The sequence below is a fragment of the Dipodomys spectabilis genome, unplaced genomic scaffold (assembly GCF_019054845.1).
Source record: "Dipodomys spectabilis isolate Male_0828 unplaced genomic scaffold, ASM1905484v1 ptg000147l, whole genome shotgun sequence".
Classification (NCBI taxonomy): domain Eukaryota; kingdom Metazoa; phylum Chordata; class Mammalia; order Rodentia; family Heteromyidae; genus Dipodomys; species Dipodomys spectabilis.
Genome location: NW_024870824.1, coordinates 19,465,672 through 19,477,877, shown reverse-complemented (window position 1 = coordinate 19,477,877; position 12,206 = coordinate 19,465,672). Strand labels below are relative to the sequence as shown.

General features: G+C 37.3%; 1 protein-coding gene across 1 annotated transcript in view; it reads left to right on the top strand.

Annotated features, from left to right (window-relative positions):
• The window catches only part of Adamts19 (ADAM metallopeptidase with thrombospondin type 1 motif 19), a 250,921-nt gene that overhangs the window by 37,914 nt on the left and 200,801 nt on the right, over positions 1-12,206 (top strand). Inside the window, exon 3 of the mRNA XM_042692116.1 lies at positions 551-716. Within this exon, the coding sequence (XP_042548050.1) occupies positions 551-716 (166 nt within the window). The remainder of the gene's footprint in view (positions 1-550; positions 717-12,206) is intronic.

Sequence of the window (12,206 nt, the reverse complement as noted above, 5' to 3'; positions counted from 1 at the left end):
TTGTTGTGACAACTTTTATCCAACATATCATATTTTCAACATTTAAGCAATGCTCCATTTCTTTCTCTAATTATCCTGTGGTTTATAAATTGTGAGTTGAAAACTCTAAGAATATTTTATATTTCATTTTAATGCAACATAGCCTGCATTTGTCTAGATATGTTGCATGAAATTTTACCAAATGGAAATAGTCAAGAATTTCAACTGTTGTGATTGCATGCAATTAAATACTACATTGCTCTTTCTGTACATGTTGTATATGTAAGTGACCCCCGGAATCCCCCAAAGGGAGCTGTTAACATTCCAGTATTTTTACTGTGCATCTGTTGTTGGCATCTAGCCTCCCACCCACACAGGCTAAGACTAAAGTTTATGCTATGTAATAAAGAACATAAAGATGAAGTAATAAAACAGGAATATAGTTACTTACTAGTTGGGTTGCTAAATCAGTTACAGTAGAAGACATTTATAAAAAATTAGCACATGTGTGTAGAGCTTGGGAAATCAGTTTTAAATGCTATTTCTTACATATATTTTTGTTATATTCCAGATGGGAGTTATACAGCTCAATGAGGACTTGATATTTATTGAGCCACTCAATAACACAATGGCCATAACAGGTCATCCACACCGTTTATATAGGCAGAAAAAGTCGGTGGAGGAAAGAGTCACAGAGAAGTCAGATCATCACAATCATTACTGCGGGATCATTTCAGGTAATGAATGGCTTAGGTAATTTTAGGTAATGGTCCTAATAGGAACTAACCTTAATGAGATAAATCATTCTAAACATTCTCTATATCTCTTTGTCTCTATTTCTCTTCTATCTTCCATCACTTTCTCTCTTCTTTCTATTACTTATATTTATTATTTCTAATGCAATATCTCTTTTGGTAAATGATAATTAAATATATCCACTTTAGAATTTACTTTTAGTATCTTTATACTTTAATATCAAGTGGTAGAAATTCAAAAGGTTTTGATAGACAGACATATAGCATGCTCTGTAGCATTCTTGAATTGTGAAAGAATGGTTGAATTAGAAATGATGCTGGGAATTCCAAATCTGGAACCAAGGGCTGTGCTCCAAGAATCTTATTTTAGCCAAATCTGTGGGAATACCATATCGTTTTAACTAGAAGTATCCTTGTTTGTTTGTTTTTTGAACTTATCAAAAATCATCTTGGAAGTCGGTAGGTATGATTCAAGTGATAGCATTCCTTCATATCAAGTGCAAAAAACCATGAGTTCAAGCTCTAGTATGGTCAACCACCCAAAATATTATGTTGCAGAATAAAATTAACAGCAAAATAGAAAGAAAAGACTCAGACTTTCACAAGCATTCCTAGTAATTGATTTCTTATATGACATTTTACAGAAATAAAATGGGACAGCTGTTCTGGGTACTTTGGGTAGAATTCTGTGCAACAGATTTTGTATAGGAACCCCTTTGGATAACTACTTAAAGGTAATAACAAAAACAAAATCTTTTGCAATCCTAAGAATAGTGAAAGAAATGGATGACTTTTTTTAGTACATAACTAGGACTTGGATATTTTACATACATTGAGAAAAAAATTCCCTAAGACAAAAATCTTTAGATATTAAATACAATTATTTTAGTAAATTGCTGACTTAGGAAAAATACTACTAACTAGAATATAAGGAAATATTAAGTTATTAAATAATCTTTAGAATGAAATTTTAAAGGTGAATTGTTGTTAGAAAATTTAGATACCACTTTTAAAATTAATTATGCTATTTGAGGCAGGTCTAGGTATATGAATTTTGACAAGTAGCATTGGCAGAGATCATGGGATGTCCACATAATTAATTGTATAAAGTGTTCAAAGTCAGAAATAAATATAATATGCTTGTGTTTGGAATATATTTGTTTTTTTTTTTTAATTTTTTTTTAATTTTATTTTATTTTAATTGAGAACATACTGTACAGAGGGGTTACAATTACATGGGCAGGAAAATGCATACATTTCTTACCAAGCATTGCAGCCTCCTCCTTTGTTTACCCTTCACCTCCCTTCCCAGCCTCCCCCCTCCCCCCCACCCAATCATACCACCCCTCACCCCCCCAACGACATTGTAAAGCTGGTTTTGACATGACATTTTGTACTTCTCATTGTTGCAACAGGTCCACCTGAATCCTTAAACGACTTGTTTGTCCCCATCTCCTCCCCATGTTATACTGATATCAAATATAGTAAAAGCGGGGGTTACACTGTGGGGGAGGGACATACAAAGCAACAAAGAAATATTATAAATGCGTTAGAAACACATGCATGAAAGAAACAAAAACATTAAAACACATATTTGAGGGTTCGTTTTCCTAACATCACATTCTCTGACTTTTTCCGCTTGACTCATACCTATACTAGATATTGCAAATAAGGGAAACCATGGGACCTATGTTTCTTTGGGCCTGGCTTACTTCACTTAATATAATTTTTTCCAAGCCTTTCCATTTCCTAACAAATGGGGCAATGTCATTCTTTCTGATGGAGGCATAGAATTCCATTGTGTATATATACCACATCTTCTTGATCCATTCATCTACTGAGGGGCATCTGGGTTGGTTCCATGTCTTAGCTATGGTAAATAATGCTGCAATAAACATAGTTGTGCTGGTAGCTTTAGTGTGGCCTTGTTTGTGGCCATTTGGGTAAATGCCCAAAAGTGGGATTGCTGGGTCATTGGGGAGCTCTATATGGAGTCTTTTGAGGAACCTCCATACTGCTTTCCAAAGTGGTTGAACAAGTTTACATTCCCACCAACAATGAAGTAAGGTTCCTTTCTGTCCACATCCCCTCCAGCATCTGTTGTTGTTAGAGTTCTTGATTTTTGCTGTTCTAACTGGAGTGAGGTGATATCTCAATGTTGTTTTGATTTGCATTTCTTTTATGGCTAGGGATGTTGAACATTTCTTCATGTGTCTATTGGCCATCCTTCTTTCTTCTTCAGAGAAGCTTCTCTTTAAGTCTTTCGCCCACTTACTTATTGGGCAATTGTTTCTTTGAGGATTTGTTGTTGGGTGGTTTAATTTTTTGAGTTCCAAGTATATTTTAGATATGAGACCCTTGTCCGTTGTATGGCTAGTAAAGATCTTCTCCCAATCCGTGGGCTTTCTATTGATCTTGCTAGCTATGTCATTTGCCCTGCAGAAGCTCTGCAACCTTATACAATCCCATTTGTCCAACCTTTCTTTGATTTGTTGTGTTTCCGGGTCTCTATTCAGAAAATTTCGGCCTGAGTCGAGGAGACCCAGGGTTTCTCCTATTCCATCCTGTAATGTTTTCAGAGTGTCTGCTTTGAGTTCAAGGTCTTTGATCCATTTGGAGTTGATTCTGGTGCAGGGTGATATATAAGGATCTAGCTTTAGTTTTCTACATGTAGTTAACCAGTTTTGCCAGCACCATTTACTGAAGAGGCTGTCTGTCTTCCGTTCTATTGTTTTAGCTCCCTTATCGAAGATTAGATGGCTATAGGTCTGTAGGTTCATTTCTGGGTTTTCAATTCTATTCCATTGGTCCTGAGGTCTGTTCTTATGCCAATACCAAGCTGTTTTGATTACTATGGCTTTATAGTAGAGTTTGAAATTTGGTACTGATATTCCTCCAGCAGTGTTCTTTCCGTTGAGGAGCGTTTTTGCTATTCGGGGTCTTTTATTGTTCCATATGAATTTTTGGATTGCCTCTTCTATTTCCTTGAAGAATGAGGTTGGAATTTTGATAGGTATTGCATTGAATTTGTAGATAGCCTTGGGAAGTATTGCCATTTTCACAATGTTAATCTTTCCAATCCAGGAGCATGGGAGGTTTTGCCATTTTTTAAGTTCTGTGTTGATTTCCTTTTTCAAGATTTTAAAGTTTTCATCATAGAGGTCCTTCACTTCTTTAGTTAAGTTAATTCCTAGGTATTTTATTTTTTGTGGGGCTATTACAAATGGAGTTGCTTTCCTAATTTCAGCCACACTTTTCTCATTGTTGGCATACAGAAAAGCCATTGATTTTTGGGGGTTAATTTTATAACCTGCTACTTTGCCAAAGTTTTGAATCAGCTTGAGTAATTTGGGAGTGGAGTCTATGGGATTCTTTAAATACAAGATCATGTCATCTGCAAAGAGGGAGAGTTTTATTTCTTCTTTCCCTATTTAGATGCCCTTTATGTCTGCATCTTGTCTTATTGCTGTAGCTAGGCATTCTAATACTAGATTGAAGAGAAGTGGAGAGAGTGGGCATCCTTGTCTTGTTCCTGAGTTAAGAGGAAATGGCTTTAGTTTTTCACCATTGAGTATAATGCTGGCTGTAGGTTTGTCATATACAGCCTTTATTGTATTGAGGAATGTTCCATGGATTCCTAATTTTTCCAAAACCTTCATCAGGAAGGGGTGTTGGATCTTGTCGAATGCTTTTTCTGCGTCTATTGAGATAACCATGTGGTTCTTATTCTTGCTCCTGTTGATGTGATGAATAATATTAATTGATTTGCGTATATTGAACCAGCTTTGCATCCCTGAAATGAATCCTGTTTGATCGTGGTGTATGATTTTTTGGATGAATTGTTGAAGTCGGTTGGCCAAAATTTTGTTGAGAAGTTTTGCATCAATGTTCATCAAAGAAATGGGTCTATAGTTCTCTTTCTTTGATGAGTCCCTGCCTGGTTTTGGGATGAGGGTGATGATGGCTTCATAGAATGTGTTCGGTAGTGAGCTTTCTCTTTCAATTTCATTGAAGAGTTGGAGGAGAATTGGTGTGAGCTCTGCTTTGAAGGCCTTGTAAAATTCCGCTGTAAAACCATCTGGTCCTGGACTTTTCTTAGCTGGGAGGTCTCTTATTGCTGTTTCTATTTCAATGCTTGATATGGGCCTGTTAAGATAGTTTAAATCATCTTGGTTTAGTTTTGGCATGTCAATATTTGCTAGGAAGAGGTCCATTTCTGTCAAGTTCTCAAACTTATTAGCATACAGTTTTGAGAAGTATTCCCTTATAATGTTCTGAATCTTGGTTGTTTTGGAATATATTTGTTTTAAGTTAATCTGTTGTTCCTACTTTCTGTTGTGAAACCTCATCGTAGCAAGCCAAGAATCATCTTGACCATGGTTCAAGTGAGACTATTTCTGTGTTACAATATTCAGTGACCATGATCAAATCAATTTAAATAAGACACATCCTCTTCTTTTTGAATACAAAGAAGGTAAAGACAATAAAACAAAGGTTATAGAATTAAAAACCAAAAATTATAAAGTAGTACTTTTATTATGGCAATGTAAGAATAACAGCAACAACTTTCATTTTGTTCATTTAAGAAGATGAGTTTGTATGACTTCTATTACAAGTCTGAACACTGTGCTTTTGAATGATCATTCCAGCTGTTTGGATTTCTCATGTACACTGATGACACAAAGCAGGCTTTATACATGCTACTGTCCATAGAGGAAGTCATTGAGGGAATTCTAATTTTGATAGGTTAATAAAGTATAAATGTATGACTCATTTTTGAAAAACATTGTTCATAATATGTATTATATATCATATATAATATGCATGATTTACACAGTAATGTTGATCCACTTGAGCCAATGGCTTTATGGAGGGAATGCTAAGTTATCTTCAAGTGATTTACTGAGCCTACCTGTTTTGGATGTTTTTTAAGGATTCAGAATTTAAAACTTATTTTAAACTTACCAGTCCATTAGATAAAATGTTCCCTTTCAGCCAGGCCTTGTTGGCTCATGTCTGTAATCCTAAATACTCAGAAGGCTGTGAGACTCTTGTCTCCAATTAGCCACCAGAAAACCAGAAGTGGTGCTGTGGCTCAAGTGGTAGAGTGCTAGCCTTGAGCTGAAGAGCTCAGGGACAGCACCCAGGCCGAGTTCAAGTCCCACAACTGACAAAAAAAGACGTTCCTTTTCTTTAACTTAAATGTTCAATTGTTGGTTTTACCTTCTTACTTTATGTGATACTTATATGGATAATATAATAATTAAATTTATTATATATATTCTTTTTTATTGTTTCAATGCTGTAGGTGGATTTTGTTTTTATGTGTTGATTACATTAATACTTTCCCAACAGAGAGCTTCTTGCATTCGAATGACTTAGTGCCTTTTTGTTAAAATACTATGTGGAAGTAGGGGCTGTAAGTGAGGTTGAGACTCAGAAGCCTTGGGTTCAAGACCCAGCTTAGTCTTACTCCAGCTAAACAACTGTATTGCCATTCACTTGAATTTTCAAACCTTGGATTCTCTATTTGTGAAAAGCAGTCAGTTCTTTCACAGAGTAAAATCAAATGACATACTGAGAGGGCAAATATAGAGGGTAAAGAGGATAAATATAATCAAAATACTTTGTACATATATGTGAAAATAGAACAGTGAAGCTTGTTGAGATTCGTTTTGGAAGGGGGAATAGAAATAAGGAAAAGGGGGGTTGGGAAGGTGGCTCAGTGGTAGAGCACTTGCCTTGCATGCTCGAGGCCCTGGGTTCGATTCCTCAGCACCACATAAGAAAAAAGCCGGAAGTGGCGCTGTGGCTCAAGTGGTAGAGTGCTAGCCTTGAGCTGAAGAGCTGAGGGACAGCGCCCAGGCCCAGAGTTCAAGCCCCACGACCGGACCCCCCAAAAAAAAGAAAAAAAGAAATAAGGAAAAGGACATAGAAAGTGAGTCTCATCAGTGTACATTGAATGCATATATAGACTTGTCAAAGTGAAATCCACTTGTACAATTACCTAAAAATGTGAAGAAACCAATTCTCATTCTTAACAGATGGACAATATGTTGTTTTAGACAAACCAATAATTATATTGTAGAGTCATGTGTCTATGGATAGATCTGGTAGATAAGACTCTATAAAGTAGGGAGCTAGACATTAAAGATGAGGTAAAACTAATGCAACTAGAGAGAGAAAAGGGAACTCAGAGTGCAGGCAAAAATAATGAGTTTTAGGGTCATACTGCCTCTGCTCACAGTCCTGCTACCACTTTGTGAGGTATCTTAGGAAACTTGTATTATCTCTCAAAGTCCATTTCCACAAACAAACCTGGAATATTCATACTCAAACTTCAAGCCTTCCACAGAATTAAGTGTAATGAATGAGAAAGCAGGAGCCTGGGACATGGAGGCCAAATGTCTGCACTTGATAAGACATAGCCCTGGAAGGGCAGCCAGGGATTGGATAACAATGGGACTTGTGTGCTTTGAGAATGACATGAACAATTTGTATTACTTTAAGATTTGCATATAAATTTGAGTATATCTAGGCCTCAGTCTGAAATAAAGATTTATAGAATTAAAAAATGAGATTTGAACATGACATAGAGCTCACTTCTAATTTTAGAGTTGACTTAATTAGGTCACTGTTGAAATAGTTCCCATATTCCAGCCATAACGGCTATCGAGATCATAGTCAGTGTGAAGAAAGTATTCATTCACATACTTTAAAATTTCTTCTCTCACTTTAAGTGTTCCATAACAACTATGCTGTTTTTTTTTTTATTGTAAAGATACTATACAGAGGGTTACAGTTACATGAGTGAGGTAATGAGTACACTTCCTCTTGAACATTGTTACCCCCTCCATTGTTTTCCCCCTACCATCCCCTCCCTCCCTCCCTTCCCCGAGGTTTTTTTTTTTTTTGATTGTGATTAAGTGATTACATAATTTCAAAGTCACAAGTTCATTCTAATTTTCCTGGAGCAAATTGTCTATCACAGTCTGTAATATATAACAGTGTTCACATGTTATATACCATATTTGTGATCAGCAGCATGGGGATATTTAGTAGTGGTTCAACCAGATGAGCGGGAGTTCTTTGTTTCTTAAGTCCTGTTAGTTTTGTCGTATCACCTAACATTTTGGATTTAGCATCCACTTATCAGGGAGACCATGTACCGTTTGTCTCTTCGTTCTTGGCTTACCTCGCTCAACATGATTCCTTCTAGCTCCATCCATTTCCCTGCAAATGCCATTATTTTGTCATTTCTAATGGCTGCATAATATTCCATTGTGTATAGATACCACAATTTTTGGATCCATTCATCTGTGGTGGGGCATCTAGGTTGTTTCCATATCCTAGCTATTGTGAACAGTGCTGCAATAAACATGGAGGTGCACGTGTCCTTGTATATTGGTTCCTGTTGTTCAGGGTAGATGCCTAGAAGTGGTATGACTGGGTCGTAAGGGAGGTCAATCTTTAGCTTTCTAAGGACCCTCCAGACTGCTTTCCAAAGCGGTTGTATAAGTGTACATTCCCACCAGCAGTGTAATAGGGTTCCTCTTTCTCCACATCCCCTCCATCATTTGTCGTTGGCTGATTTGTGGATGTGGGACATTCTGACTGGGGTAAGGTGGTATCTCAGGGTTGTCTTTATTTGCATTTCCTTCACCACCAGGGATGATGAACATTTCCTCATGTGTTTCTTTGCCATTTTTATTTCTTCATTTGAGAAGTCCCTCTTTAGTTCCCTTGCCCATTTAGTAATTGGTTTGTTAGGTTTGGGAGGGATTAGTTTCTTGAGTTCCCTGTATATACAGGATGTTAACCCCTTGTCTGATATATTGCTGGTAAATATTTTTTCCCAATTAGTTGGTTGTCTTTCTAGCTTAGTTGCGATAGATTTAGCTGTGCAGAAGCTTTTTATTTTAAGGTAGTCCCATTTGTCGAGTCTCTCTCCAACTTGTTGTGACCCTGGGACTCTGTTCAGGAAGTTCCTTCCTGTGCCTATTAGTTCAAGTGTCTCTCCTACTCTGTCCTGCAGTAGTTTCAGAGATTCAGGTTTAATGTTAAGGTCTTTAATCCATTTTGAGTTGATGTTGGTGCATGGTGATAGGCTGGGGTCCACTTTTAGTTTTCTGCATGTGGCTGCCCAGTTTTCCCAGCACCAGCGGTTGAAGAGGCTGTGTTTCTTCCATTGTATGTCTTTGGCTCCTTTGTCGAATATCAGCTGGCTGTAGGCCTGTGGATTTATTTCTGGATCTTCTATTCTGTTCCATTGGTCTTCAGGTCTGTTTTTGTGCCAGCACCATGCTGTCTTTGTTATTATAGCTCTGTAGTAGAGTTTGAAGTTCGGCATGGATAGCCCTCCCATATTGTCTTTATCCCCTAGAATTGTTTTGGCTATTCTAGGTCTTTTGTTGTTTCATATAAATTTTTGGACTATTTTCTGTATTTCAGTGATGTACGTCATTGGGATTTTAATAGGAATTGCATTGAATTTGTATATTAGTTTTGGAAATATTACCATCTTTACTATATTAAGTCGGCCTATCCAGGAGCATGGGAGGTCTTTCCATTTCCTAGTGTCTTCTGCAATTTCTTTCTTTAACTTTTTATAGTTCTCATTAAATAGTTCTTTTACATCTTTGGTTAGGTTAATTCCTAAATATTTTATTTTTTGGGAGGTTATTGTGAATGGGGTTGCTCCCTTTATTTCCCTCTCTTCCTGTGCGTTATCAGTGTATAGGAAGGCAACTGATTTTTGTGGGTTTATTTTGTATCCTGCTATTTTGCCGAAGTGACTTATGATTTCTAAAAGTTTGGGGATGGAGTTTTTGGGATCGTGGAGGTATAGTATCATGTCGTCTGCAAAAAGGGATAGTTTAACTTCTTCTTTCCCTATGCGGATCCCTTTAATGTCTTTTTCTTGCCTTATTGCCCTGGCTAAAGGTTCTAGGACTACGTTGAAGAGGAGTGGGGACAGTGGGCATCCTTGCCTTGTTCCTGATTTTAGGAGGATTGGTTGTAGCTTTTCCCCATTAAGTATACTATTGGCTATTGGTCTGTCATAAATGGCTTTTATTGTTTTTAGAAATGTTCCTTCTATTCCTATTTTCTCCAGAGCTTTTAGCATGAATGAATGTTGAATTTTATCAAAGGCCTTTTCTGCATCTGTGGCGATAATCATGTGATTCTTGACCTTGGCTCTGTTGATATGCTGGATTACATTTATTGACTTACGTATGTTAAATCATCCCTGTGTCTCTGGGATGAAGCCTACCTGATCATAGTGTATAATTTTTTTTTATGTGTTTCTGGATTCTGTTAGCTAGAATCTTGTTAAGGATCTTTGCATCTGTGTTCATCAAGGAAATTGGCCTGTAATTCTCCTTTTTGGTTGGGTCTTTGCCTGGTTTGGGGATGAGTGTGATATTGGCTTCGTAGAATGAGTTTGGGATAGCTCCCTCCTTCTCTGTTTCTCTGAAGAGCTTGAGGAGTATGGGTATTAGTTCTTGTTTAAAGGTCTTATAGAATTCTGCTGTGAGTCCATCTGGTCCTGGGCTTTTTTTTGTTGGAAGACTTTTGATAGCTTCCTGTATCTCATTATAGGATATTGGCTTATTTAATTGGTTAACTTCTTCTTTGCTCAGTTTGGGTAACTTGTATTTCTCTAAAAATGCATCCATTTCTGCAGATTTTCTTCCTTTAGAGAGTATGGCTTTTGAAAGTAGTCTGTTAGAATTGTTTGGATATCTTGGGTACGTGTTGTGATGTTTCCGGTGGCATCCCTAATCCTATTAATATGGGTTTCCTCTCTTCTTTTTTTTATTAATCTTGCCAACAAGCCATCAATTTTGTTTATTTTTTCAAAGAACCAGCTTTTTGTTTGGTTTATTTTGGTTATGGTTTTCTGATTTTCTAATTGGTTAATCTCTGCTCTTAATTTGGTTATCTGGCTTCGTCTAGTAGCTTTAGGTCCCATTTTTTCTTGTTTTTCTAGCTGTTTTAGTTGCAACATGAGATTATTTACTTGGTCTGTCTCCATTCTCTTGATGTGGGCACTGAGGGCAATAAATTTGCCCTTCAGGACTGCTTTTGCTGTGTCCCACAAGTTTCTTTGTGAGGTGTTTTCATTTTCATTGAGTTGTAGGAAATGCTTTATTTCTTCTCTGATCTCTTCTGTTACCCAGGCCTTGTTAAGGAGTGTGCTGTTCAATTTCCATGTATTAGAGAAATTTCTGCGGTATGCTTTGTTATTGAGAGCTAGTGGTCAGATAGGATACAGGGGATTATGTCGATCCCTTTGTATTTGCTTAAGTTCCTTGCATGAACTATGATATGGTCTATTTTGGAGAAAGTTCCATGAGCTGCTGAGAAGAATGTGTACTGTGTTGTTTTAGGGTGAAATACTCGGTAGATGTCAGTTAATTCCGCTTGAAGTATGGCCTCACTTAATTCGGTAGCTTCTTTGCCAATCCTCTGGTTGGTAGACCTGTCCTTTGGTGAGAGTGGTGTGTTAAAGTCTCCTAGAATTATCGTATTGGGATCTATTTTATTCTGTAAGTTTGAGAGCATTTGTTTGACATATCTGGGTGCACCGATATTTGGGGCATATAAGTTGATGATGGTTATATCCTCCTCTTGGATTGTTCCCTTTATTAATATGTAGTGTCCGTCCTTGTCTTTCTGTACTGATTTTAATGAAAAGTTTATTTTGTCAGATATCAGGATAGCTACACCTGCTTTCTTACTGGGGGCATTTGATTGGTAGATCCTTTTCCACCCCTTCACTCTGAGTTTGTTTGTATGTTTGGCTGAGAGGTGGGTCTCCTGAAGGCAACAGATGGGTGGGTCTTGTTTTCTGATCCAGTCCTCAGTTCGTTTTCTTTTAATTGGCGAATTCAGCCCATTTATATTAAGAGAAAGTATAGAGAGATGCATTGTTGTCCCTGCCATTCCGTTTTCCTAAGTTTTTCTTCTTTCCTTTCCTCCTGTGCTTGCTCAGTTAGACTTTGAGTAACGCCTGTTTGGGGCAGGTCCCAGTTCCTGGTTGCTTTCTTCAGGTTGTGTCCCCCCTCTTAGAATTCTTTGTAATGCTGGCTTAATGTTTATGTATTCATTTAGTTTTTCTTTGCTATTAAAAGTTTTCAGTTCTCCATCGAATGTGAATGCTAGCTTTGCCGGGTATATCAGTCTGGGTTGGCAGTTATTGGCTCTCAGGGCTCGTATGGTGCTTTCCCAGGCTTTTCTTGCATTCATTGTTTGTGTGGAGAGATCTGCAGTGATTCTAATTTTTTTCCCGTTGTAGTATAGCTCCTTCTTCATTTTTGCTGCATGCAGGATTGTTTCCTTATTATTCAGATCCATCATTTTTACTATAATGTGTCTAGAAGTGTTTCTCCTGGGATCTTGCTTGTTGGGTGTTCGATAAGCTTTTGTGATGTAGTTAAGATGGTCGTTTTTGAGGTGGGGAAAATT